The sequence below is a fragment of the Arvicanthis niloticus genome, chromosome 8, assembly GCF_011762505.2.
Source record: "Arvicanthis niloticus isolate mArvNil1 chromosome 8, mArvNil1.pat.X, whole genome shotgun sequence".
In the NCBI taxonomy this organism is placed as follows: domain Eukaryota; kingdom Metazoa; phylum Chordata; class Mammalia; order Rodentia; family Muridae; genus Arvicanthis; species Arvicanthis niloticus.
Window position 1 is genome coordinate 71084040 of NC_047665.1, and position 25384 is coordinate 71109423.

Below are 25384 nucleotides of genomic sequence, written 5' to 3' on the forward strand. Positions count from 1 at the left end.
TCTACCTGGGAAGGTTGGCAAAGAATCAGAAGTGTAGACTGTTTTTGTTGTTGTTGGTTTTTTTTGTTGTTGTTGTTGTTTTGTTTTTTGGTTGTTTTGTTTTGTTCTGGCATCTAATCCAGGACTCACAGGCTAAGCATGTGCCCTACTCCCAGTGTTGGGCTCTCAGCATCGTGAAGTCCCACTGACACCTTCAACACAGGGTTTTGGTCATTTTGGACCAATGTTTGTGAAAATTGCTGGCACGCTCATGAGGTAGCACTCAGCTGCCACTGAGGTAGCACTCAGCTGCCACGCTTTACAGGCGAGGAAGTGGACTTTGAACTGAAGTGACCTGGATTCCTCTTGCCCTGAGGAGCCAGAGATTGATCTGAAGCTGGTTTATACAGAGACCAGGACAGTAAGTAGCCAGGTGAGATGGGTGGTATAGACCATCCCATCAGAAGCTCAGGGTTGGGATAAGGATGTCCCCGGTGGTTTCCAGATATTTGGATGTCAGTTTGTTTAACTCTTTATATGAACACTAATTGCTGAAGCGCCCAGTTGATGAGGCAGCACTGAAACAGTTGGCAATTCAGGCTTTGTCAGGTGATGGTGATTTACACAAAGTTCTGCCTCCAGTCCCAGTGTTCATGAACTGCCCCAGCATATACACCAGGGAGCTAGAAACAGCCCCTTCCCACGAAGCTCATCCCAATTTTCTTTAACAATTGGTATGTGGGTGGAGCTTATTTGACCAAGTGAAATGTATGTTAAAGAGACACGTTTTTTGCTAGGATTTTTGCTGTCCACATCCGTGTATGGTAAAACTCCACCCATAGTGCATTTGCATAGCAGTGGGGAAAAAACTGGTATTTCCTATCTGTGAGTGAGTCACACTCCTATTCCTGAGCCTGTCTGTCTGTCTGTCTGTCTGTCTGTCTGTCTGTCTGTGGGTCTGACTGGCCAGCTAGTTGGACGAATGGAATAGGCTGCAATCCAGCTTCACTTGGAGGGGGCAGGACCTGTCACTCATGGGCCGGGCCCTTTTCTACTCAGAGAACTCTAAGGTCTGGCTGATGGCCACAGCTGGAGCTGGACATGGAACCGTCAGCCCGCTTTCTACAGGAAAGGCCAAGGAGGAAAACAGGCCTTGGGTATTTCTGCTGTGGAGGGCCTCATGGCGCAGCAGGCAGGAGACAGGTACAGAAGTCATGTGATTTTTAGGGATTGTCTCCCTTCTCAGGTGTCTCTAAACTGCTGTGTCATTTTTCTGATTCCTGGCGACTTTGTCCCGAGTGTGAGCCAGGGAAAGCCGGAGGTCAGATGGTTACTTTAAAATTAAATTATAGTTCTCAGGCCCAAGTTGATTGTTCTTAGTTGTTAAATCTTGTTTAATGATAACTAAAATTGTTGTCCTTTAATTGTGAAAAACATAATCTCTTAATTTTCTGCAAACAATTAGGAAGTCTTTCTCTTTGATGATAAGGGAGCATTCCTAACTAAAGTGCATCTCACCTCGCCTTGCTGGATTCTGAAATCACTGTGGGCACCTGGTGTAGAAAGGCCGCTGCTTGCCACGTGGAGGCACAGCCGTGGTGGACTAGGCAGAGAGCTCTACCATCGAGCTGCGTCCCAGCCCAAGAGTTTCTTAAAGCATAGGAAGCTGCAGGCTGCCGCACCACCACAATGGGACGACAAAGCCTCAGCATGTGCCATCTTGTTTCTGCGAGACTTAGAACCTTGTATTGATCTGGGGGGGTTGGGGGGGGGACTGGGCAGGAGAAGCCACAAGGCTCCACAGTCCTGGGGAAACTGATCATCTGTGTCCTGTGAAGAAAGAGTTTTTTTGGCACCGTGGAGGCAGGGGAGAGGGGCTTTGTGGACGCTCCTGTAGAGAAAAAGTAAAACTTCAAGCCAAGAAAGCCCTAAAATGGGATTTGTTTGATGTATTTCTGATCTGTTATTTCATGGAGCTGTCTCTTGAATGACAGAATAATGCTTTGGGCTGAAACCTCACGAAATAGGGATAGTTACTAGGTCTGATACAGGAACACAGTAAAAAATAAAAGTTTTCTGAAGGAACAGAATGAAATGTAGTTCCCACAAGCCTGAGTGGAAACCATGGCCTGGGAAATATGAGGATTTGCTTTGTGAGGTGTGTGTAAGTATCAGTGTGTGTGTGTGTGTGTGTGTGTGTGTGTGTACTCGCATGTGGATGTGCATGCACAAGTAAGTATGTGTCTACATTAGGGCATTCAAATGTTCGGTTTAGATTTCACTGCTGCTGTCAACGCTGAAGGCCAATTCCTTGGCTAGTGTTGGCTAGTGTACTTCCTTCAAACATTTTTTTGGTCAAGATGGTCCTGAGCACAAGGAAGCAGGGCCAAATAGGGGATGTTGGATCTACAAAGAGTAAGGAAATAGTAAGGCAGGTGATCAGGTCATAGGTGAGGAAGATGTTACTCACTTATATGGAAAGGAAGCAAAAGGCCCAGGGACTTAGAAGGGCTGTAAAATTATCTTTGACTGCAGGGAACCTGTGGCTGCATAGACATGAGTGGACTAAGATTCCAGCTGATTGAAACTCACACTGACTTCTGACTGCCATGTGGCCATGCTGTTAGGAGGGTTGATGGGTTTCTCTGGGCCCTGGGTTAATTCTTGAAGGACTGAATTAGTTACTGGGGGAGCAGGTCATTGTAAAGCTGGGTCTTTCCAGTCTCCTACATGTATACACTCGCTCTAATACTTTCCACTCTGAGTTAAAGCAGCACAAGACCCCCTCCCTGGCCTATGTTTTGACTCTCCGCCATCGTCTAGAGCATAAACCAAAACAAACTTTTTTCCTGCTCCATGTACCACTTAGTTAATTCTTCTCAGTCTCCATCTGATTATCAATTCAGGTCACACATAACTCAGAGAACCTCAAGCTTCGAGAGACTAAAGGTTAACTAGATCAGCCCTGACTAGCCATAGGGGTTCCTGGCTAGTTAGTTCAAGTGTCTCCTCTGGGACCCAGAAGAAGCTAGGATGTAGAATTGGGGCTCTGTCTTCCAGGGGACATGCTATGCTACCAATTTGTGACTTTCTTGAGAGAAGACGAATAGTTGTGGACAGGGGGCTTGCACGCCCACCCTGATGTGTGTCTTATATGTCAGTTTCCTATAAATCAGAGTTCTCGTTCCTGATTCAGGTCTCACCTCCTTATTCTTTTCTGTCCCTTCTGGCAGCCAATGAGGCTGAGTGGTGTCCTCTGTTAACCAGAGCTTGTAACAGCTCTGTTTTTGTTTTTAAAATTTAATTGTGTGTGTGACTGTATATCTGTGTGTGTGCCTATGTATCTGTGTGTGACTGTGTATCTGTTTGTGTCTGTGTATCTGTGTGTGTGTGTCTCTGTGTGTGTCTGTGTATCTGTGTCTGTGTGTGTGTCTCTGTGTGTGTGTATCTGTGTGTGTGTCTGTGTATTTGTGTGTGTATGTGCCTCTGTGTGTGTGTGTGTGTGTGTGCTTGTGTGTATGTCTGTGTATGTGAGGCCAGCTGCCTAAGGAGGCCAGGGGGATCCCCTGGAGCTGGAATTTCAGGCAGTGTGAGCTGCTTCCCAGGAGCACTAAGGAACAGACTCAAGACTTCCGCAAGAGTACTTCAAACTCTTAACTACTGAGCCATTTCTTCAGCCCCTGTTCACTAGTATTTTAAGGTCTCTGATGATGAGTACTGGCCATTGCAAGTGTTAGATACAGACAGATTCTAAATTGAGAAAGTGAAGTTACAAGTAAAACTATTGTGTGGCCTCTAAACCCAAAAAGCAGAGGCTCATGCAAAGGAGGCATACACACATGCTCATGCTCTGGAAGTGACACAGGATCTCTGAAACCCTGACTGGCTTTCAAATTCTGGAGCTAACAGTCGTATGAGGTAAAAGAACAACGGGAAAAGGTGAATTTGTAAAAGGTTCAGCTGAGCCTCCAGCCCCAGGCATCCAGTTTACTGCGCCTGTGCTACCGTGAGGAGCAATTCCTGGCATTCCTTGGCTTAGGTGTTACTGTGTCAGTGGACCTGAAGATGCCTATCAGCATGGAGTCATCTGATGCCTTTTCCCAGGAGGCTATTCTGCTTCCCAGCCCAGGCCTCCAGGGCAGCTCTGAAGTTGAAGAACTAGCTAGTGGGAGCAGAGACAAACTGGGGCAAGGGATTAACTTGCTTAAAGTGACCAGGAATTTAAAGTACTAGAGAGTTGTAGCTGTGTGGGAAGGGGTGTGTCCCCAAGTAGGAAGGAGAGTGTCCACAAGTCACATTCACAGGGCTTCTTAGAGGTTTGCCACATCATCTGAAATTACTCAGATAGTAACATCTTCAGAATACCTGTTACTATGGGCTGTACTTAGGAGTCTTTTCTAGAAAGTTCCAGAACCGTCATTCTCAACCTGTGGGTTGCAACCCCTTTGGAAGTTAAACAATGTTTCATAGAGGTCACATATCAGATATCGTACATATCGGATATTTACATTCCGATTCATAACAGTAGAAAAATTACAGTTATAAAATAGCAACAAAATACTTTTATGGTTTGGGGGTTGCCACAACATGAGGAACTGTATTAAAGGGTCACAGCATTAAGAAGGTTGAGAACCACTGTTCTAGAGCTTGGAACTGAACCTTCTATTTCAACCACATGTACTCTCTGGAAGCTTGAGCAGGCTTGAAGGTGACAAACTCAGCAGAGGCCTCCCTGGCCTGCTCCTCCCAAATGGTGAAAGGACAGGTATGAAGGAGAACCAAAAAGTCCACTTCCTTTCTGATCCCATTGGGCCCAGAGCTCAACACACACACACACACACACACACACACACACACACACACACACACTCGCCCCATGCCATTCACTATGCTTTGGCTCAGTTGTTCCAAAGAGCTCGGATGTCTCTACCAGGGATTTTCCCAGGGCTGAAACCTCCAGCCCTCTGCTTTCCCTGTTGCAGGCCTCCCTTGTGTTTGTTTTTCTCATTTTGTAAAGAAAACAAAAGGCATTAGTCTTCAGTTGTGAGGGTGTACAGAGGAAAGAAAGATGGTTAGGATGGAAGTATTCTCACTGTATCATCCTTAGCTTGGATGTTTATTCACTGGTACATGTGCTTGTGTGTGTCCGTGTCCGTGTCCGTGTCCGTGTCCGTGTCCGTGTCCGTGTCCGTGTCTGTGTCCGTGTGTGTGTGCATGTGCGTGCACACACACGCACTCTGACAGCTAGAAACATCAAGTCCAGAGTTGTGAAGAATTACGAAAAGGACACAAATGAGCACCTGTGCTTCAGGCAGACATTTTATGCCTGTTCCCTAGAACAACTCACAGAGTGATTGGGAAGTCTTTAATCTAGGATAGAGACCCTGAATCGTCTCTGTTAACTAGTTAAAACCAAATGTGTTATAATCAACATTCGTTGATTTGTTACACCCCAAAAAGCATATTCTAAAAGACAGTCTTGAACGAACTATTAAATAGTGTCCTAACAACTTTATCTGGACTGTAAATATTTCTTTGTACACTTGACAAAAATTACAAATCCTGAAGTGTTGATGTATTGACCTTGTGTTCTGCTCTGTTTGTACATTGAAGGTGTCTGTTCTTTACCTCATTGATGGGACGCTCGGGAGAGGAGGGAAAGGTGATAATGTCTCACAGTAATGGAATCAGAGGGTCAAAGTCCTCTTTGTAGAAGTTAGCTAGTTGCAGAGATACAGGAGGTGTTTAATGCAAGGCCACAGATGCAGTTTGCACAGCCCCCACCCCACCCCCCACCTCCCCGTGCTGGTATGCGTATGCTCTAACAGATCAATGCTGGCTTGATGCTCTGTTGGTTCACCTTCTGAGATGGGCATGTGGAATTCGGCACCAGGCTTTAGGCTGTCTGGCAAATGTGCATTGTGTGTCTTCAATTGAACTGATCTACTATACTGATTTTTGCATTGTTCATATGGGAAATGGGCTCTGAGTTCTAATTCTGGATTTAATTAGGACTGGTTGAGTATTTTTCTCCCAGACTTTAATGCTCTGGCAGCAGGATCTTCTACAGAAATCTCTGGAAAGCTGATGCTGCATGAAAAAGATATTTGCCTGATCTAACCATGGGAAACATTCTAAATTTAGATATGTGAGCTCTTTGCTGCAACTGAGCCAAGGCATGGTGGCAGAATGCTTTGACCTTTCAGGACACAGTTATTGGCATACACAAGAATAGAGATTCTCCTCTGTGCATGTGAGTGGAGGAAAAGAAACCTTCACATATAGCTACCACTATGCTATACTAACCAATTATAAAACAAATGTATGTGTGTATGTATGAATGTATGTATATATCGCCAATACATCCATACATGCATATATGCATGCATGTACGTATGTATGTATATATCACTAATACATCCATGTTCCAGTGAAAGCAGTGCAAAAGAGAAGGGATTAGACAGAATAGAGGAACTGGGATCCATGTCAAGCAGAAGTATACAGTTGTGATGAGGATTCAGATATCATTCCACCTGACCAATGGGACCCACATAGGGAGAAAATGGATCAAGAGAGAGTCTGGGTGATCAAGCATGGGTATGGGCATGTGTTGCCAATCAGGTGGGTTTGCCTTAGTCTGTTTAGTAATATTTGCAGGAGTCCCAACTTATGGGCTAGGTGAAAGGTGAAATGGGAGACTAAATGCCTGAGAAAACTATGGCAACTCACTTCAGTGCCACAGATGAGGGACAGGGTCCACTCACCTAAGGAAGTCCCCTAATAGGAAGACGCTGGCATCTGTCTTGGATGTGATTTGGTGCTGTCTCTGAGATCACCCATTACGACCTTGTTGTTCCCCTGTCCATACTTGGGCTGTTTCCTAGAACCTGTGGATATTAATATGCAGAGAAGGTTAGCCTCTACTCATTAGCTTCTCAGTCGTGCTTCTGCAGTTGTGATGTGGCTTCTCTGTTTTGGGGCTTCTCAACGAAGAGTCTGTAGAGGCAGCTCAGATTTGAAAGTGTACTAAATGCTAGACCATTGTGTGGCCATGCTTGTGAGCGATGTGGGAAATGCTTGCCACAGCAGCTCAGTGTGTTTTCATCTGCTTTGGTCTTATGGTCTTAACTCCACCACAGGAAAGCCTGGTGTCTTCAGTGTCTCCCAGGAGAGACAATGGGTTCTTGGATGTCTAAAGCAACTGTCCCTCTCTGCCTTTCCTTAACTTCCCAGTGTTTAGTGAGCTGCTTGCCTCTGGCATGTGTTAGGACATCACCAATGACACATTTCAGTTGTTGGATTTGAAGGGTTTTTTTCCTGTTACCTGTACTGCTATAGAGGGACCTCACTCATGTGATGGAGGGAGTTTTCTTTCAATGTGATGGGTAGCTTTCGACATTTTTATTATGAAAATAATACGTGTAAATAAACATACATGTAGTTATTCACAGTGGTTTGGGAAGAAAATTTAAGCTTTTTAAAGACAATAGATTTGGTACTAGATATTATAAGAACATTTACTGGAATCCATGAGACTCTGGTTCTAGGGCCCCCACACATACCAAAACTTGTAGATGGTCTAGTCACTGATTTTAAAAGGTGCAGCATTATCCTAGAACCAACATCCTCCCTCTCATATGCTTTGAATCATCTCTAGATTGCTCATAGTACGTTATGCAAGGTACATTCTGTGTAAATAGGATTCATTTGCTGTTTTATTTGAAGGAATCATGAGACAAAAATAGTTTTTACATGCTCAGTACAGACACAATATATATTTTTTTCTGAATATTTCTGGCATGCCATTGATTAAACTCATGAGTGTGGAGCCCACAGATTCAGGACCTGTGGCTGTAGAGGGCCTACTGTAGTTTGTCACGTAAGAACCCCAAATCCATATAGCAGGTAAATTGTCCTTTTTTCCTTCTCTGCTCTGAGGCAGCTGAGAACAGAGTATATAATAGTGGTCAAGCTGTTCCAAACCTAGCCTTTGCGTATGTTTCTTATATGTCTTAAATGTGTAGAAGGCCAGGCAAAAGATGTATTTTAAAGGGAGCTAGTGAATGCATACCCAACAGTGAGGAGAGAAGAGGGTGGGCAGTGGAGAACAACAGGAGGCAGCTCCAGATTGGTCCCAGTAGACAGTGTAGTCTAAACAGAGGCAAGGTGAAGTCTGAGATAGCCCGTTGAACCAGTAAGACCAGCTTCAGCATTGACAGAAGTATGCAAAGAAATACAGCCAAGTGTAACGTGCACAGACATTCCAGGAAGCCACTGGGCGGACAGGGATGACAGGTTTCCTTCTAAGGTTCATTTCAGAGCATAGCTACAGTAGAACCTGTATTGTAAAAACAACATAGGGATTTGTTGAGAACAGGAAAGGAAATGTGTGATTTTTTTTTTTTTTTTTTTTTTAGACAAGGTCTCACTGTATAGCACTGCCTCTGGAATTCACTTCTGAGTGTTGAAATTAAAAGTATGTACCCCCCCCCCCCAAACCCAGCCTGAAACAGTTCTTTTCTTTATTTATGTGTATGTGTGTTGCCTGTGTGAATTTGTGTGCACTTTCTGCATATAGGAGCCGAGAAGGCCAGAAGAGCAAATAGACTTCCCTGAAACTGGAGTGTAAGACAGTTGTGAACCATCATGTAGGTGCTGGGAACAAAATCTGGGTCCTCTACAAGAGCAATAAACTTCTGTAACCATTGAGGCATTTCTTCAGCCTCTTGAAACAGCTTTTCTGATAGCGAACATTCTTTTTTTTTTTTTTTTTTAATTGGTTTGTTTCGTTTTGTTGTTGTTTTGTTTTGTTTTTCAAAGTAAGGTTTCTCTGTGTAACTGCCCTGACTGTCCTGGAACTCTGTAGACCGAGCTGGCCTTGAACTCACAGAGATCCACCTGCGTCTGCCTCATGAATACTGAGATTAAAGGTGTGAGCCACCACCAACATTTTTTGTTTTTGGTCCTGCACCAACATTCTTTTTTCTTTTTGCATCCATCCATCCATCCATCCATCCATCCTACCTACCTACCTACATCTATCTATCTATCTATCTATCTATCTATCTATCTATCTATCTATCTATTGTGTATGTGTGTCTGTGTGTCTGTGTGTGTATTTGGAGGACAACTTCTTAAAGTTGCTTCCTTCCTTCCTCCAGGGATTAAACTCATGTCATCAGGTTTGGCATCAAGCACCTTTACCCACTAAGCCATCTCACTGGCCCAGCCAATGCTTTTCTTACATTAATTAGGCGGGAACTTACTACCATGTTGGCCTTAACAGTTTTCAAGGACCTTGGTTATGATCTTCATTAGTTCCCTGTGCTTGATGGGTTAATACATAGAACCATATGTAATGGTTGTATTGTGTTTCAAACACACTAATGTTTCTTTCAGGTGAAACAAAAATCACCTGGATGATGTCACTGTGTACATCTGGTCCTTTAAAGAGTGTTAACCCCTTTGTAACAATCCTGTGACCACTGTCCTCATAATGGTTCACACTGTTTAATCCCATGATGATGGGCATGCTTTGCTACCCATGAGATATCAGGCCTTTTGCTTGGCTTCCTTTTTCAGCTCTTGCCTCTATTCAAAATGAAGTTTGAAAGAGGACTCTTATTTCCAAAAGCAACTCTGAGTTAGTAAGAGTAGGATACCGGGCCACCAGCCCAATCTCTCCCGCCGTTTGCTTGTTTCTGCAAAAAGAGTTTCCCGAAATACCCTTGATTACCTTCAAACCGTCCAACCTTCTGCCTCCACCTACCAAGTGCTGAGATATAGGCATGTGCCAGCTCATCCAGTGATGAGGCTAATCATATTTTGATTTATTAAATTTTCTCACAATATATTTTCATCATACTCATCTCCCCCCTCCAACTGATGTTTTTTTTTATTTATTGTTTTTCCAAATACTTTGTCTTTTGTCCATTTTGCTATTGTTTTTGCTTCTTTTGATTATTACCCCTTCCTCCTAGTGACTCTCTCAACAGCTTGATGACAGAAATCAAAAGACACCTGCCAGGATACCATCATTGGTCACCTTACTAGCTGTAATCAGAGGTAAAAGAGTTGGAGTGGATATTTATCAGGTTTGATAATATGGGGCTGAATTATTCATAACACTGGACATCTGGAATAATTAAATGAATTTTTATTAGAAATCCTCCAAGAGCCGAACATTCACACAGCCGCTAGGAGGATCCAGGCTAATAAAGGCCATTTATGTTCTCAACGAGCTCCAGTTTCTCCTCAGACACAGGCACACACAGAACCAGTAAGATGAATGAATGATCTGCTGGCCGTGGAAAGCCATATCTGAATCCAGAGGAGCAGGGTTCTCCCCAGTTGCAAAGGTTTTTAGAAAGAATGGGGTGTTTGAAGCAATCTTAAAAGAATGCTAATAATAACGCTAACTTGGCTTTTTCAAAGAGCATCTTTATTGTTGTAGTTGATGCCCAGTAAGAGTTATGACGCTTTCCAGTGAGAAAACGTATCATTGACATGTGCATGCTGCCGTTTCATCCAGGCATGCTTTTGGTTAAAAAGAAACTTGCCTTTCTCTTCGTGCTGCTGCCTGGCTGCCTGCCACTTTGCGGTACATGGGTCTGGATTTTTCATAAATGACATTTCCTATTACCTTAGGTTTAATTAAAGAGAGATGTGCTTTCTAGTTACCCTGTAAATGACAGTGGTAGCCGACCCTTTAACTCTGAGTTCCTGCCCTGCAGCTCCCGTCTCTAACAGTTACTTAATCATCTGTACACTCAGGCTAGCAGCTGCTTCAGGAGTTGCTACTTATTTATTGCAGTGATGGGGATCAAACTTAGACTTTTGCATACTAGGCAGGTGCTTGGCATTCCTCTGCATGCCCCCTCCCCTATCCTGAGGAAATTGGGGGTGAATGGGAGAGGAATGTGGTTAAATCATCACTCCTGGGTTCATGTGGCTAGAAAGGTCATACTTCTTACGTTGGATTTTCCAAAAACTGGGCACAATAATAATTCCCCATCCACTTTACGTTACATTTAAAATGAGTCTTTGAAATGGGCACAGAGCTTTGCTTTATTGGCTTTATCTTCTCCCAGCCAATTAACTTGCTGACCTCCTGCCAAGGTTTGTCCATTTAAAAAAGGATTGCCTTAAACATTCATTAAGAAAGCACATAGCAAGTGAATGTTTAGGCAGAGGCATGAAGGTTAGCATTTGGACCCAGGCACCCATTCGCTCAGGGCTTATCACTTGGAAAGCAGGCGTTCCGCGGGCTTTTCTCTGAGACCAGGAGTCCTTGGTCTCTCTTATGTGCAGCCTTCGTGATAGAATAGTTTTGATGTTCACAAGAAAGCTTGGAAGTCAAGTATGGTGGCTCACACCTCTAAGTCGAGGCATTGGGAGGCAGAGGCAAGCACATTACAAGTTCACAGCTACGTTAGAAAACACAGAGTTCCAGATCATTCTGGGCTGCACACCGAGGCTCTGTCTTAAGAAAGAAAGGAGGAAGGAAAGGAAAGAAAAAAGAAGAAAAGGTGGGATGAAAAAGAGAGTTGTGACCTATCCATACAATGCAGACAATTGTTATCATGTATCATGTCTTTTCCATTCCTAAAGTTGGGGAACCTTGTACTATGAAATAATGTATGTGTGTGTGTGTATACACACACGTGTATATGTATATGTATATGTATATGTATATGTATATGTATATGTATATGTATATGTACAATCAATGTAATTGAGACCAAGCTGGTCTCAAACTCACAGATCTGCCTACTTCTACCTCCTGAGTGCTGCGATTAAAGGTACACACCACCACTTCCCAGCTATGAAATATATTTTAAGCTTCCATATCTGTGTTTGGAAAAAATAGTGAAAGGCCTTCAAGATTGTTGATGTAAAGAACAGTTTTGCTCACTGAACACCGGGCAGTCACATGAATTCTGACATAAATGTTCAACCAGTTGTCCCAAGGACACTGATCTTGTGAGCTATGAAGTTAAATGCTTGCTTACCGTCCTTGCATCGGCAAAAAGGCAATCTAAGTGTATACATCTCACTAAAATAAATCCCTAAACTGTGCAAATAATGACATCATATTTTCGTCTTTTGCCTAATTAGCAAGTGTGAATAGTAATGTGACAGATTATGCCACTTCACTGGGCAGGGGAGCTTGTCTTTCTCTTTCCATGGTCCTCAACAGTAATCCTGGCTTGTGCCTCCAAATCCAGTCAGTGTAAGGCAATATTTCTGTGTATTCCTCACCACACCCTAAGCCTTTCTGTTTGTTCCACCGAAGGGAGATGGGTGCAATTGCCAGATTTCTGTGAGAATTACAGGGTTTTCAGATCATCATGGAGAAAATTACCGAGATTCAGTGTCACTGGGAAAAGGCATATTCTTAATTCGTCTGTAATTTTTCCTTTAATGGGTACTTTGGCTCCATTTTCAAAGCTTGTTCAGAGCTTTCCTTCCCAATTTGGCACCAAAATTATTTCTTTAAATGCCTTTAATTTTAGGATTATTTTCTCCTTTGATTGACATAAAGTGTATCATTCCCGAAGGGAAAATATCAACATATATTTGAATAAGGGACTTAATAATCCTGAGTTGAAATCACCTACCTCGAAGTGAAGGTTAGTAGCTGTAAATGCGAGGGAAACCGCTCCGGACAACCGCTATGGGAATTTTGAGATTTCATGAGTGCTAATTTCAGTTCTGGGTGTAACTATTTATTACTTCTCGCTTAGGAGAATGAAGAATAGGAATGACTATATTGTACTCTTGGGCCTTCTAACGTCGTCCCCTGTGCACAGTTTGTTCTAGCTCAGTGTGTTTCTTTGCGCTTCCATATGTTCAACTGAAGGATATTTCATTCAAGACTGGCCCAGCCTTTTATGAGATAAAACAGACCCTATTGAAAGCTTTATGTACTTATTCTCACTTTAAGCTGGTCATAGAAAACACAGAAAGACCAAGCCCCATGGCGATGCTCACCAGACCAGGAGGAGCTTAAGACAAACTAACAGTCCCATACCCACAAATGCTACCAGGGTAAAGGGTACCTCTTGCCTCCTTGCTTTTCTCCACATGATCAGTACCCTTTCTCTACAGATGGCAATCTGCTTAGAGAATGTAATCAGCTGAGAACAGTTACCAGGGAAATCACTTAGTAATGCCAGTACCCAGGCTAGGAGCCAGGAGGGCACAGAACTAAACTAGGCTAGTCCTGCTTCTGACTCACTGTGTGGCCTTAGCCGTTTAGTTGGTTTTTGGACTTGGTCATCATACCTACTCCAGAAACATTCATAACTGAGTAATGTCTGAATTTTCTTTCAAATCTAAAATGTCTCTTCTGAGCAATCAACTCTAAATATTAATGTGTCCTGGGCTGGAGAGATGGCTCAACAGCTAAGAACACTGGCTAATCTTCCAGAAGATCCAAGTTTGCATCCCACCACCTACATGTCTCACAGCCATGTTTAACTTTAGTTCCAGGGGATCCAATCTTTCTTCTAGTCTTTCTAGGCACTGGACATGCAGGCAGAACACCCATGCATGTGCACGCATGCACACACACACACACACACACACACACACACACACACACACACACAATTGTGTTCTTACTGACATACTCTAAGGAGCTATATCGGCACCAAGCAAGCTATCTTGTCACTGATGAGAATAAAATACTGAGGTCACATTCTACCCAAAATCGATAAGGGAATTCTAGATGCATTCCAGCTCAAGCTAAGATAGCTATTAAAAAAGTAGCAGGTTTGGCTCGGTGGTTAAGAGCACTCACTGCTCTTCCAAGGGCCTGAGTTAATTCCCAGCACCCACATGGCAGCTCAGACTGTCTTATGCCATCTTCTGGTATGCACATGCAGAAAAGTACCCATATCTAGATAAATACATAAATAAATAAATTATTTAAAAAAAGAAGTAGCAGGTTTGAAGCCTGTCAATGGTAGTGCATACCTTTAATCCCAGCACTTAGGAAGCAGAGACAGAACGAGTTGTAGGACTGTCAGGCTATGCAGAGAAACAAGCAACAAAAGTAGCAGATTTGTTTAGATGATTATCTCTCAGCTTTTATAGATTTTCTGCGAAGTGGTTGTGGTACTTACAGAATGTCTGCAGAGGTCCACTGTCACACACACAAGTGAACCCTGTGAAATAAAACATATTACAGAGGTCTTTTTTTACCCTTATGAGTTATTTGCCTGGAGGCAAAGTTCTTTTTTTTTTTTTTTTCCCAAAATGCATATTAGAATAAAGTCTTCATTGAAAAGTCTTAATGAAAAGAACAAACAAGAGGACAGCACCCACCCGATTCTCTGGTCTCTGAAGTCTGAGAGTGAAGACTCCAGACTGTTAGCACAGTGTCAGAGGACTCCCACAGCATAAAAGCCAACGCCCTTCTGCTCCACAGACACTCAGCTCACTGCTATTTATGGAGAGCAGGCTTTGAGAATAAAAAGATATTAAGGAACTAATTAATGCTCTAAGAGTAGTTTTAACAACACTACATCTACACATAAGCGTGGGTTTTATACATGAAACGCCTCTTCAGTTTGCCCAACTCAGAAAGAGAAAGAGTTTTGTTAGAGACTGACCAGGTGCCCTGTGGCTACCAGAGAGACCAGATGCTTTATTAATATTTGCGAAGTGTGAGACCAGAAGGATCTTTAAATAATGAGCATCAGAGTCTTTTAGGAGGTAAAATAGATCTTTACAATTTTGCCTTCATTGTGAGTTTTTAGTCTTCCTTCATTGGGTCCTCAGCCAGATGACATGGCAGAATCTGTTCTGTCTTATTCTCTTTCTCAACCCAGGGATGGTTCCATAGAAGAGGCTCATTGCTACTCTCGGTATGCAGTTTACTGTTGAAGGAATTGGAACATCTCATGGCTTATCTCAATCTGAGATCATGAGTAGGACTCCCAAACATAGAAATGTAAGATCTGAGGCCTAACCAAGGCAGATACCCGGTGTATTGAATTTTCTAGGTTAGTATCTGCATTGTTTACTTTTGCACAGATGTGACCAAACTATCTGGCAGAATAAGCTAAAGTGAAAAAAAGATTTGTTCTTGCTCACAGTTTCAGAGGGATCATTCCAGGGTCGCTTGGTCTCATGCATTTGTGCAGAACATCATGGTGACAGGAGAGTGTGAGGAAACAGGCTTTCACTTCTTTGTGGACGTCCAGAGAAGTGCCAGTATTGGAAAACAGGGTAAGATACAGTCTTAAAGGCATGTCCTTCCAACTGGGTCTCACATCCTATATCACCACTCTCAACTTATACCACCTCCTGTTAAAGCCACCATACTATATCCCGTCAAGGGATTAATGCATTAAGTCAGAGCCCTCTTGGTCTCTGGAATGCCTTCCCAGACACATTGGACATGTGTTCCACTATTACTAAGCATCTATTAATCCAATCAGTTTGACATCAGAATGAACCACCACCGTGCCAATGACTTAGAAATGCATCGATCAGCTTCAAACCCTGCAAACCATGTGCTAATGATTCACATTCCATATATTACTAGACTAATAACTAACTGTGTACACACAGTAGATGAAATGAAAACTGCCTGATGCTTACTTTCAGATTAGACAAGGATTGTCAGATGTCTTTGGAGAATAATGAATGCTTTTTACTTTTTGGCACTTAAGTGCTATCCATTTTTTAATCTTAGTAATTTGAATATAGTTTTCTGAACTCTATTAGCTTTCTAGTCTAATTTTTTATTATCTTTCTCTTCTACCTTTCTAAAGAATAGGATTTGGAGAACATTTGACAATGTGCCTAAGGCAGGAAAACTATCTTGTGACTAAGTTGAAGATTAACACTTCATATTGCTTAGATGAAGTTTGAATCTGTAGTGTGAGTATCTCGGAATCTCAGTGTGTATGTAGGTAAGTCTGTATTTGAGAACATAATTCCCCAGTGAATCCATCATTTTGTGGAAATCTATTTTGCAAGTGACAAAAATATGTGATTTATTTTTTTAAAAGATGAAATGTATATTATTTCCAAGTTATGCATAATATTTTTGTCTATGTGGTGGCTATTTTGCTTGTCAACTTGGAAACATCTGGAATTAAACAAAAACCCAACTCACTGGCACACCTGTGAGGGATAATTCAATTTATTGAGATAAGACTACTCACCTTAAACCTAGATCATTTGAGGTGAGAAGAACTATGTAGTGAAAAATTAAAAAAAAAAAAAAAAACAACTCAGAAATATTATAAAGATATGTTTTTGTTTTAATCTCAGGTGTGGGATATGGGGCTGCTTCATATTGTCCCCAGCAGCTGACTATGATTTGCCTCGTGCTCTAGCAGGGGCATGGTTTTTCCAGTGGCAGATAGTTTCTGTGACTGTGTGATGCTTAAAATTTGGGGGGACTTTTCAGAAGGTATATAAATGCTAGGACCCCAAGACGTGAGGTGGTTGTTGGTTATTGGTTGGTTGTTCTTTCTTGCTCTTGGTCATTGTTTGTTAAGTAGTTATGTGCAAAGAAGAAACAACAAGAAGAAATTAGATATCCTAACAGAGAAGCTCAAACTTGCTCAAGGAACTCAAAGCTCTAATCAGCAGGAAGCTGTCTAACAATAGCATTATCTCCTCTCCTCTCTATCCTTTTTTTCCTCTTCTATCTAGTTTTAGGGGGGTGAAAGGAAGGAAAAAGGGTGGAAGGGAAAAGAACACACAAAGTAGTAAAAGACAGGTTATAGACCTACACTAAATCTGGGTCACATGTCGTGACAACCTATATAAAGGACAAAGAAGAGAGAAGCAGCTTCTCTTTGCTCTCTCTCTCTCTCTCTCTCTTTCTCTCTCTCTCTCTCTCTCTCTCTCTCTCTCTCTCTCTCTCTGGAAAGTCCATTCCTTCACTGGCATTAGAGTCTACCTCATCTGTATTTCTGTGTGTACTGAAGACCAGTTGAGACACCCAGCCTCGTGGACTGAAGAACTGCTGGATTCTAAGCCATTGTTGGACCACACCCTGTAAGCCACTGTAATAAATCCCCTTTTTAATAGATTCATTCTACCAGTTCTATTTCTCTAGAGAGCCCTGATTAATACAGTCTATAGTATCTCAAAAAAAAAAAAAAAAAAAAAAAAAAAATTCATTCTGGTGTGGAGGACCACAGCAGTTCTACCTGGCTGTGCTTCCAGCAAAAGCCCCTTGATCTCAAATTAGATTTAAAAAAAAAAATAGTAAAAGGAAATGAGCTGACTGCATTAACTCTGCTGTTTAACTATTAATCTTATTTTACATATTTACACATACTTATTCTTATATGAAAGTATAGTTAGTTCTCGTTATTAGCAGCAGTTACATTTTATTCTGTATAGTAGTGTACCAATTCCTTTTCTCATTGCTGTGACCAAATACCTGGCAAATGCAATTTAAAAAATAAATAAATAAAAAGAAAGGTTTCACTTTGGCTCACAGTTCAAGGGTATAGTCTCTGTTGTGGTGGGAAAGGTGTAGGAGCATGGATGGTCCATAGTCAGGAAGGAGAGAGAGAAGAATGTGGGTGCTCTCTTTGCTCTCCCCTTATGAGATGGGGCTGTCCACATGTAGGTTGGGTCTTCCCACTTCATTTAACCCTCAGCTAGAAACACCACCACAGACGTGTGAAGAGTAAATTCTAGGGGATTCCAGAGTCTGTCAAGCTGACGATATTAATCATCAGACTGAGTTAGAGAATATTGACCTTTAGAGAGTACTAACTTTCTCTGTTATTAGGTTTCTGCTCACAGTATTCTTGCCAGCTAATTAACACAGAGTACTGCTTTTATATGTACGTGTGTTTCTATTTAAAGACACCTTCTGTAATAAATATTGACCATTCAGATGTATGGAGGTCAGTAACCAACTGTACTGTAATTCATGCTTGAATGAAGCCTTCCAACACTCATGTTTTCTCTGTAAGGCACATCACAGCCTCTTGTGCACTTAAGAACACTAGGCAGCCCTTCTACACTCTGCTCAAGGGCAAATTTAAACAGCAAAATCATCAAAAAGAAAAGACAAAAGAAACACGAGGCACTAAACAGACCACAAAAAGAATGCTTCCTCAGACGGAACCCGGAAGGCAGAGTGCTGTTGAATTGAACTGCAGTAGAAGAACCCAGACTGTTTGATGTTCTGTTGAGTTCCATGGATATTGATGTGGGGGCTGCGTATAAAGTTTAGCAAGCAGGAAAACTTAGAGAGTCTGCACATATAATAACTGATTGTTTTCTGTATCTTCTTTTTTCTTTAAGAAGTCTTTGCAGAGGAGATCAATGCTCCTAGTTGTGTTGATTTTCAACCTCTCTGCAATTTTAGTAAAGACAGAAAAATTTAAAGTATTAATTAACCATCTCCTTTATAGGCAGGCTATGGTAGAGCCCTTACAGTTGCTTCTCTACTTTTATTTTGGTTTTTGTTATTTTTTGTTTTGAGATAGCATCTCACTATGTTGTCCTAGCTGTCCTGGAGCTCACTATATAGACCTGGCTGGCATCGAACTCAGAACTCAGTGCTCTGCTGCCTCTGCCTCTCGAGTACTAAAATTACAGGTGTATGCTACACCCAGCTACATTATCAATTGGTTGGTTGGTTGGTTGGTTGGTTGGTTGGTTGGTTGGTTGGTTTTTAATACTCCTTTTAAAACTGAACCTCCTGATTCCGACCCCTCATGGAAAGGACAGAATTGAGGTGCCCTATGTCTGAGGGGCCAATTGCTGCCCCAGAGTTGGCCTCTTTTTGTCAAGGGCTACGAAGATTGTGGAAGAAGAGTTTAATTTAATTTGTAAATTCTAATGCTTGGAGCTGTTGGTTTTGTTATTATTTAGCGAAGTTGATGGAACTAGGATATAAGAGCATTAGAAACAACATTGGTTCCATGTCATTCTACACGCTGTTAGTGCACTCAGAATTCGAAGTGGCAAGTGGATTTGGGTATGTTTGTCCATCACCTATTGTATGGTTACTGAATGGAACACAGGAGCAAGGTTGGGTGATGGTGAAGCTTTACTGACCTTTGTAAAGGAAAGGACTTTTCAGAAATGCAAAAGACAAAACATTACATCTTGTTCTGTCCACTTAGAGAACATTTGGTATTAGCACCCCGACTCCTGAAAAAGCCCCTGAAGGAATTCCTGAAGAAATCGAAGTTAGAGGTATTTTAAAACTTCTATTTAAGAGTGTGTGTGTGTGTGTGTGTGTGTGTGTGAAAGACAGAGACAGAGACAGAGACAGACAGACAGACAACATGGAGATCAGAAGACATCTTTGTGGGTATTGGATCTTCCCACATTGTTTTGAAGCAGAGTCTCTTACTGTTTCTGCTGCCATGCCCTGTACTGGCCTGTGAGCATCCTGTAGCTTATCCTGTCCTCTTCCATCTCAGAATAGGAAAACAGGAATTAGAACTACCTGCCAGAACATCAGGCCTTTTGCTTTTACTTGGGTTCTGGGAATCAAACTCAGGTTGTCAAACTTATGGAATAAGTGCTTTTACCTGCTGAGCCAGCTCCCTAACCACATAAATTTAATTTAATTTTATTGTTTTTTAAAATATTTATTTGTTTATTTATTTATTTAATTTTATTTTGTGGCTGTTTTGCCTACAGGAATGTCTGTGCACCAAGTACATGCCTGGTACCCATGGAGGTCCAAAAGAGGATGTCATATCTCTTAATTACAAGAGATTGTAATTGTCTGAATTACGAATAGTTGTGAGCTGCCATGCGGGTGCTGGGAGTTGAATCTGGTTCCATTGGAAGAGCAATCAGAGCACTTAACCACAGAGCCATCTCTCTAGCCTAGCCACATCCCTCAAACTTTTAAATCAACATTAAAATGTTTTATACTTCTAGGATCTCATCTCTAGGTTGAAGATTTAAACGGTAAAGTCTCACTGTGTTGCTTAGGCTGGCCTCAAACCCACAATATGTCCTATCATATGACCTCTGATCCTCTACCTAGAATGACAAGTATATGCTTCCATGGGAGCTTATGTAGGTGGGAAAGTATTGATCCCCCCACCCCCACCCCCACCCCCAGGTCTTAATTGTAACATGATGAGAAGATGGCAGCTTTTCAGCAATGCAGCCATGTTCTTAGGCTAGATATGTCAGTCCATATAATGGCATTTTCTGGATCAGTTCCCTCCTATGTCTCTGAGGTGGACCCTTAACATGGCTCTAGGAATCAGTTGATGGTGGCAGTTACCCTGTAAGTGGGCTATCTGTAGTCCAGGAGATGCTGCCCTGGGAAACTTGTGAAAAGGATACAGGCAGCTGCCGGCCAGATTTTTCTATGTCTTTTCTCTCACTTGTCTGAGCAAGCAGCAAAAGCAAATGGCACATCCACAGGACATCAGTAATATTGGTGGTTGTCTAGGGAATTTTCCTCTTGCATCAGAAAGCAGACCCACTGGCTGCTTGTCTACCCTATGAATGAACCGTCTGTTCTGTGAGCCTGGTGCTCAGAGAAGCTGTCCTGGGTAAGATGCTTTAGACTGTATCAGTGCTGCCTCTCAACCTCTGAGTAAACTAATGAGGAGAAGCAGAGTTTCCATAAGGCCTTTGAGATGGGCTATAATGATGAAGAACATTCTCAGGACAACATGGTATAAAAAATGAGGCTAACTACTGGCTTCCAGAAAATCTTCATTTAGTTAAATGAATGCAGGTGGTTAGAATTACTCCCAGAAGTCAAACACATGGCTCTCTTGTGGCTTTGTGCTCACTTTCAGGGAGAGGGAGGTAGTGTAGTTTGATAAGCAGGAATTTTTGAAGTTGCACAGATCTGGTCTTGAATTCACTATGAGCTTGATGACTTAAGAGAAAGCTATTTAATCCCACTGACCTTTGTCTGTGAAAGGTCCAAAAATAGCACACAGCTTGAGGTGTGGTGTGGATGAGAGAGGATCTGTTCAAAGGCTCTAGCAGGCTGCAGACCCACAGTAGATAAGTAGATAAGTGATGTTCCCTTAGACTCATATCATTCCCCCATTCAATGGGCATGGGAGGACTCTGCTCTGGATGCTGTACTAGGCAATGAGGAAGGAAGGTTGAAAGGAGCAAGAGAAGTTTATGATTTAGTGGGGACTGCAAATAAACAGGTTGTTTAGACGGACCAGAAGACAGTCCATGATAAAACAAGAAGCTGGTGACTTGTGAGTCGTCAGAAAAGTTCCCTAAGCCACACTGTGGAGTCAGGGAATGTAGCAGGATATTTCCCTGCTACATTTTACAAAAAGCTTGCTAATTTGGGAGGAGCTAATGTGGGAGGAGCAAAGAGAGAGAAGGAGAGGAAGAGGAGGAGCTAGGGGGAGGAGGAGAGAGATGTAGCAGCTACGGAGAACCACGCATGGGTCCAGAACAGTACAGGGTAACGATTTATATCTTAAGGTTAGGTATTGAGTAACAACTCTAATTGTGTGGGCATCTTATTAACTAAGTATTTCCAAATATATAAGTATTGGATAATTTTTTAAAAAATTGAGGAGGGACTGTGTCTAGGCCTTTTGCCCACCAATTTTTAATCAATAGATGGGCATGGCGGGGTTTAGCCGAACTTTCTGGAGACAGCGTGGGAGATTGGCAGAGCCATCTCCCATGCTGGCATCTCATTGGTGCCAGGCCCAGTGTTTCTGGCCCAGAGCCGAGGTCTTGTGGGTCTAGTTGTGGCGCATGTGGCCTTTGGCCGCTTCCAGTTGTGGTGTGCTTGGCTCTGGCCACAAATATGGCGGCCTGAGCTAAAATAGTTGGCCAGTTCAGCGGCATTAAAAAAAAAAAAAAAAAAAAAAAAAAAAACCCACAACAAGGGAACTTTTCCACAGAAAAGAAATATTTACATGGAGTTGTGACAGACAAGTTCAACAGGTGAGGCAAAGCATACATGAACACTTGAAGGAGAAGCCATGGATCTCTACCAGAAATGACGAAAGCCCAAAAGACCTGTATTATTTAGTTACCTCACTGCTGTGGTCAAATCTGTGAACAAAGGAGGAGAGATTCATTTTGGTTTATTGGTTGAACAGGTATACTCTGTATTTGCTTGGTCCTGGCACTTGGGACCCTGCAGCAGAGGAGGTTACTCACAGCAGGGTAGAGAGGCAGAGAAGAATGCTTGCATTGGGCTTGCTTTTCAAAACTTCTGTTTATGTCACCAGCCTTTTGCCAACTACATTGAGGATGGGTATTTAGTGAGTCCTCTCGAGTCATGCTCACAAGCATAGCCAGAAGTGTGTCTCATCAATTTCCCAGGTGATTCTGAGTCTAGCCATGCAGACAGTGAGCATAAGCCACTACAGAACCCACGCAGTGGGTTTTAGAAAAACCACTGGCCGCAGGTAGAGAAGGGCTTGACTGTGTCAGCGTGTTGCAATCATCGGTAAAATGAACCATGAAGGCTCCACTCAGGAAGAAGTCATGAGAAGTACAGACTAGAGTGAAGCAGGAGAGTCTTCTGTGTGCTAAGAGTTCCAGTTTCCGGAATCAATAGGATTTGGTGAATAAAAGAGAAAAAGAAGTTCTAGATGGCTATTTACTTTCTCATGTGTTCCTCAAGGTGGCAAGATAAGAAGGAGGTTTCAGAAGGTGAAGTTTTGAGTACTCTGTTTGAGATGACATATGACATTCACGGTCATTATGGCAAAAACAGTATACATTAAGGCTCAGAAGACATGAGGGCAAGAAGATTGATTTTGATTCTTGTCCACATAGATTAGTGGAATCTGAGGGAGGAGATGAGAGAGATGATTAGGGGCAGAAGGTGGTACAGGCCTGAGGGACAGAGCAGTCCTTGTAAGTGGCCAAGACCAGGATGTCAGAGTGTGTGTGTGTGTGTGTGTGTGTGTGTGTCTGTCTGTCTACATGTGACACAATGTACATGTCGACATCAGAGGATAACTCTTGGAGTCATTCCTTCCTGTCACCTTATGTGATCTGGAGGGCATGAGGCTGATGGTCACAATGCATTTGCAATCAGGGAGCAGGATGTGTAAATGCCACAAGGCAGCTCATGCTGTCATTTCCATTCTGGTACCCCAGCTCATGGAATGGTCCTGCCCACACTTAGAATGAATCCCCCCATTTCCATTTACATAATCTAGAAGACACCTCACATGCCAAGGGGTTTGTAGTAGAATCCAAGGTGATTCTAGATCCTGTCAAGTTGACAATATAAGCCATTACAGCAAGCGAGGAGAACCAGAAATAGAGGCTTTCCATGTTTTTATTAGCTAATAACACACAAAAATGTAATGTAGGTCTTTTACATGCCTTTCAGAAATGAGGAAGGGGACTTAGTAGGGACAAAATATTCTGAGAAATTAAGATATCCTGAGAAGAAATGGTTTCTAGAACTCAAGGCCAAAGAACGCCAAAATTGATGTCAAAGAGCTGAGGGACACACAATGGAACATTACTCTGGAGAATTTTGAAACTATTCTCGTAGGACATAGGCTTGGAGACCCAGACATACTTCATGCATCTCTTATTTTCTTACAATAGAACAAGAAGTGTTCTGCTGTGCTGATGAAGACAGCTATTTTGAATAACACTTTCCTTCACGGACATAGAAGATGTTTTAATTAAAACCGCTATGGGTTAGCAGAAAACACGCAGCAATCACAATTAACATTTAGGATGCTTGCCAGTGTGTCCAGCTCTTAGCCTTGCTGGGGTTTCCTCTGCAATAGCAGGGAGAACAGGCCCTCTGTATACACTGAGGAACCTTCTGCTGGTATCTTGTTGAAGCACACTTTTTGGAACCTGTGCTACAGTTCCTACATTCAGAAAGGCAAACCAAAAATAATTTAAAATGCATACGGAAACCACACTCCGTCTTAGAAAAATATACTCGTTATTTTTAAATTGCATTGCTATTTGAGACACTGTATTTAAAGCAGTTTCTGCAGAGGAAATTGGTTCAGACTTAATGATCTATATCTTATGGAAAGCAAAGAATAGAAATTGAATATCAGGTCCAACACACACTCTAACTTCTTAGCAAGATAAAGTCAGGCTACGAGGACCTGGGGCCCAAATTCCCAGCTCTGCCTCAGTTGCCAAGTTCACGGTATTTCAGCATAAAAAGCCTTAAAATCTTGCTAATTTATACTAAGTGCTTTGACGGTGGAATTGGAGATTAATAAAGTGGTTGGAAATTGACTAGTACTGCATTCATTAGTTTCAATACTGGAAAGAACTGCACACTTTAAAAAAATGTTACTTTAGTTTTTTACTTAAATGTATGTATGTGTGTGGAGAAAGAGAGAGAGAGAGAGAGAGGGAGAGAGAGAGAGAGAGAGAGAGAGAGAGAGAGAGAGAGAGAGAGAGAGAGAGAGAGAATGTGCACAGGAGTGTAGGTGCTTGAGGAGGCCAAAGGTGTTTGGAGAAAACACGAAGCTGGAGTTACAGCCCATTGTGAGTTGCTTGACCTGGGTGCTAGGAACTGAACTCTGGGCCCCTGGAAGAGCAGTAATGTGCTTCTAACTGCTGAGTCATCTCTCCAGCCCCAGGTGCAAGCTTTCTTAATTTCAGGTGGCTCAGGATCCCTTAAATGGAGCTGTGTGCTTCTTAGCATTTTATAGAAAAATCTATGCTCTCATTGTTTTATTTATTTATTTATTTATTTATTTATTTATTTTGTGGTTAGCAAGGGAAACTTTTATGTTATGTTGTTTGAGGAAAATACTTGAGTTTCAGAAGAATGTGTTCTGATCTTGAGGTTCACTTTCATCATAGTTGATATTGTCAGGTTTTATGAAGGTTTATGAAGGACTGTCAATACTCAGTTTAAAGTTTTTATTTTCTCAGTAGCAAAGAGTTAGAAAAACATGTCATTCTCAAGAAGTAATACACGTGAGCTTTATTTTTTATAAGTTTCAATATTTTATCTGAGTAGGTATATTTTTAGTTGAAAATAGCATGTCTTGGAACAGTAATGTTTTGAATTTGTCAACATTTCATGGACATGTTCTCAAATCTTCAAGTAATACAAACTATCTAACTCATATCCTCTAAACCCAAAATCCTCATCTATTTCACCTCCTCCCTTTAAAGGGTCCATGCATTTAATTTCTTTTTAAAATTATTTTTGAGATTATAATTAAATCATTTCTTCCTTCCCTTTCCTCCCTCCAAACTCTTCCATGTACCCTTTCTTGCCGACTTTTAAATTCACAGCATTCTTTTCATTAATTATTGTTACATGCATACATGCAATTGTGTGTGTCTGTGTGTGTGGACGTGTGTGTACATGGCTAAAAATATAAATACAGCCTGCATATATATATATGTTTTTAGGGGTGACCATTTGGTATTGGGAAACAATTTGGTGTCTTCTTCTTAAAGAAGGGTATTTCTCTTGCTCTCA

General features: G+C 42.0%; 1 protein-coding gene across 18 annotated transcripts in view; it reads left to right on the plus strand.

The window, feature by feature from the left end:
- Kiaa1217 (KIAA1217 ortholog) overlaps positions 1-25384 on the plus strand; it is an 805390-nt gene that overhangs the window by 546040 nt on the left and 233966 nt on the right. Inside the window, exon 1 of one of the 18 annotated variants that reach the window (XM_076939583.1) lies at positions 1040-1182. The exons of the other annotated variants lie outside the window; for them this stretch is intronic. Coding sequence (XP_076795698.1) covers positions 1081-1182 — 102 coding nt within the window. The 5' untranslated portion in view covers positions 1040-1080. Of the gene's footprint in view, positions 1-1039; positions 1183-25384 lie in introns of those variants that run through there. 18 annotated transcript variants of the gene reach the window in all.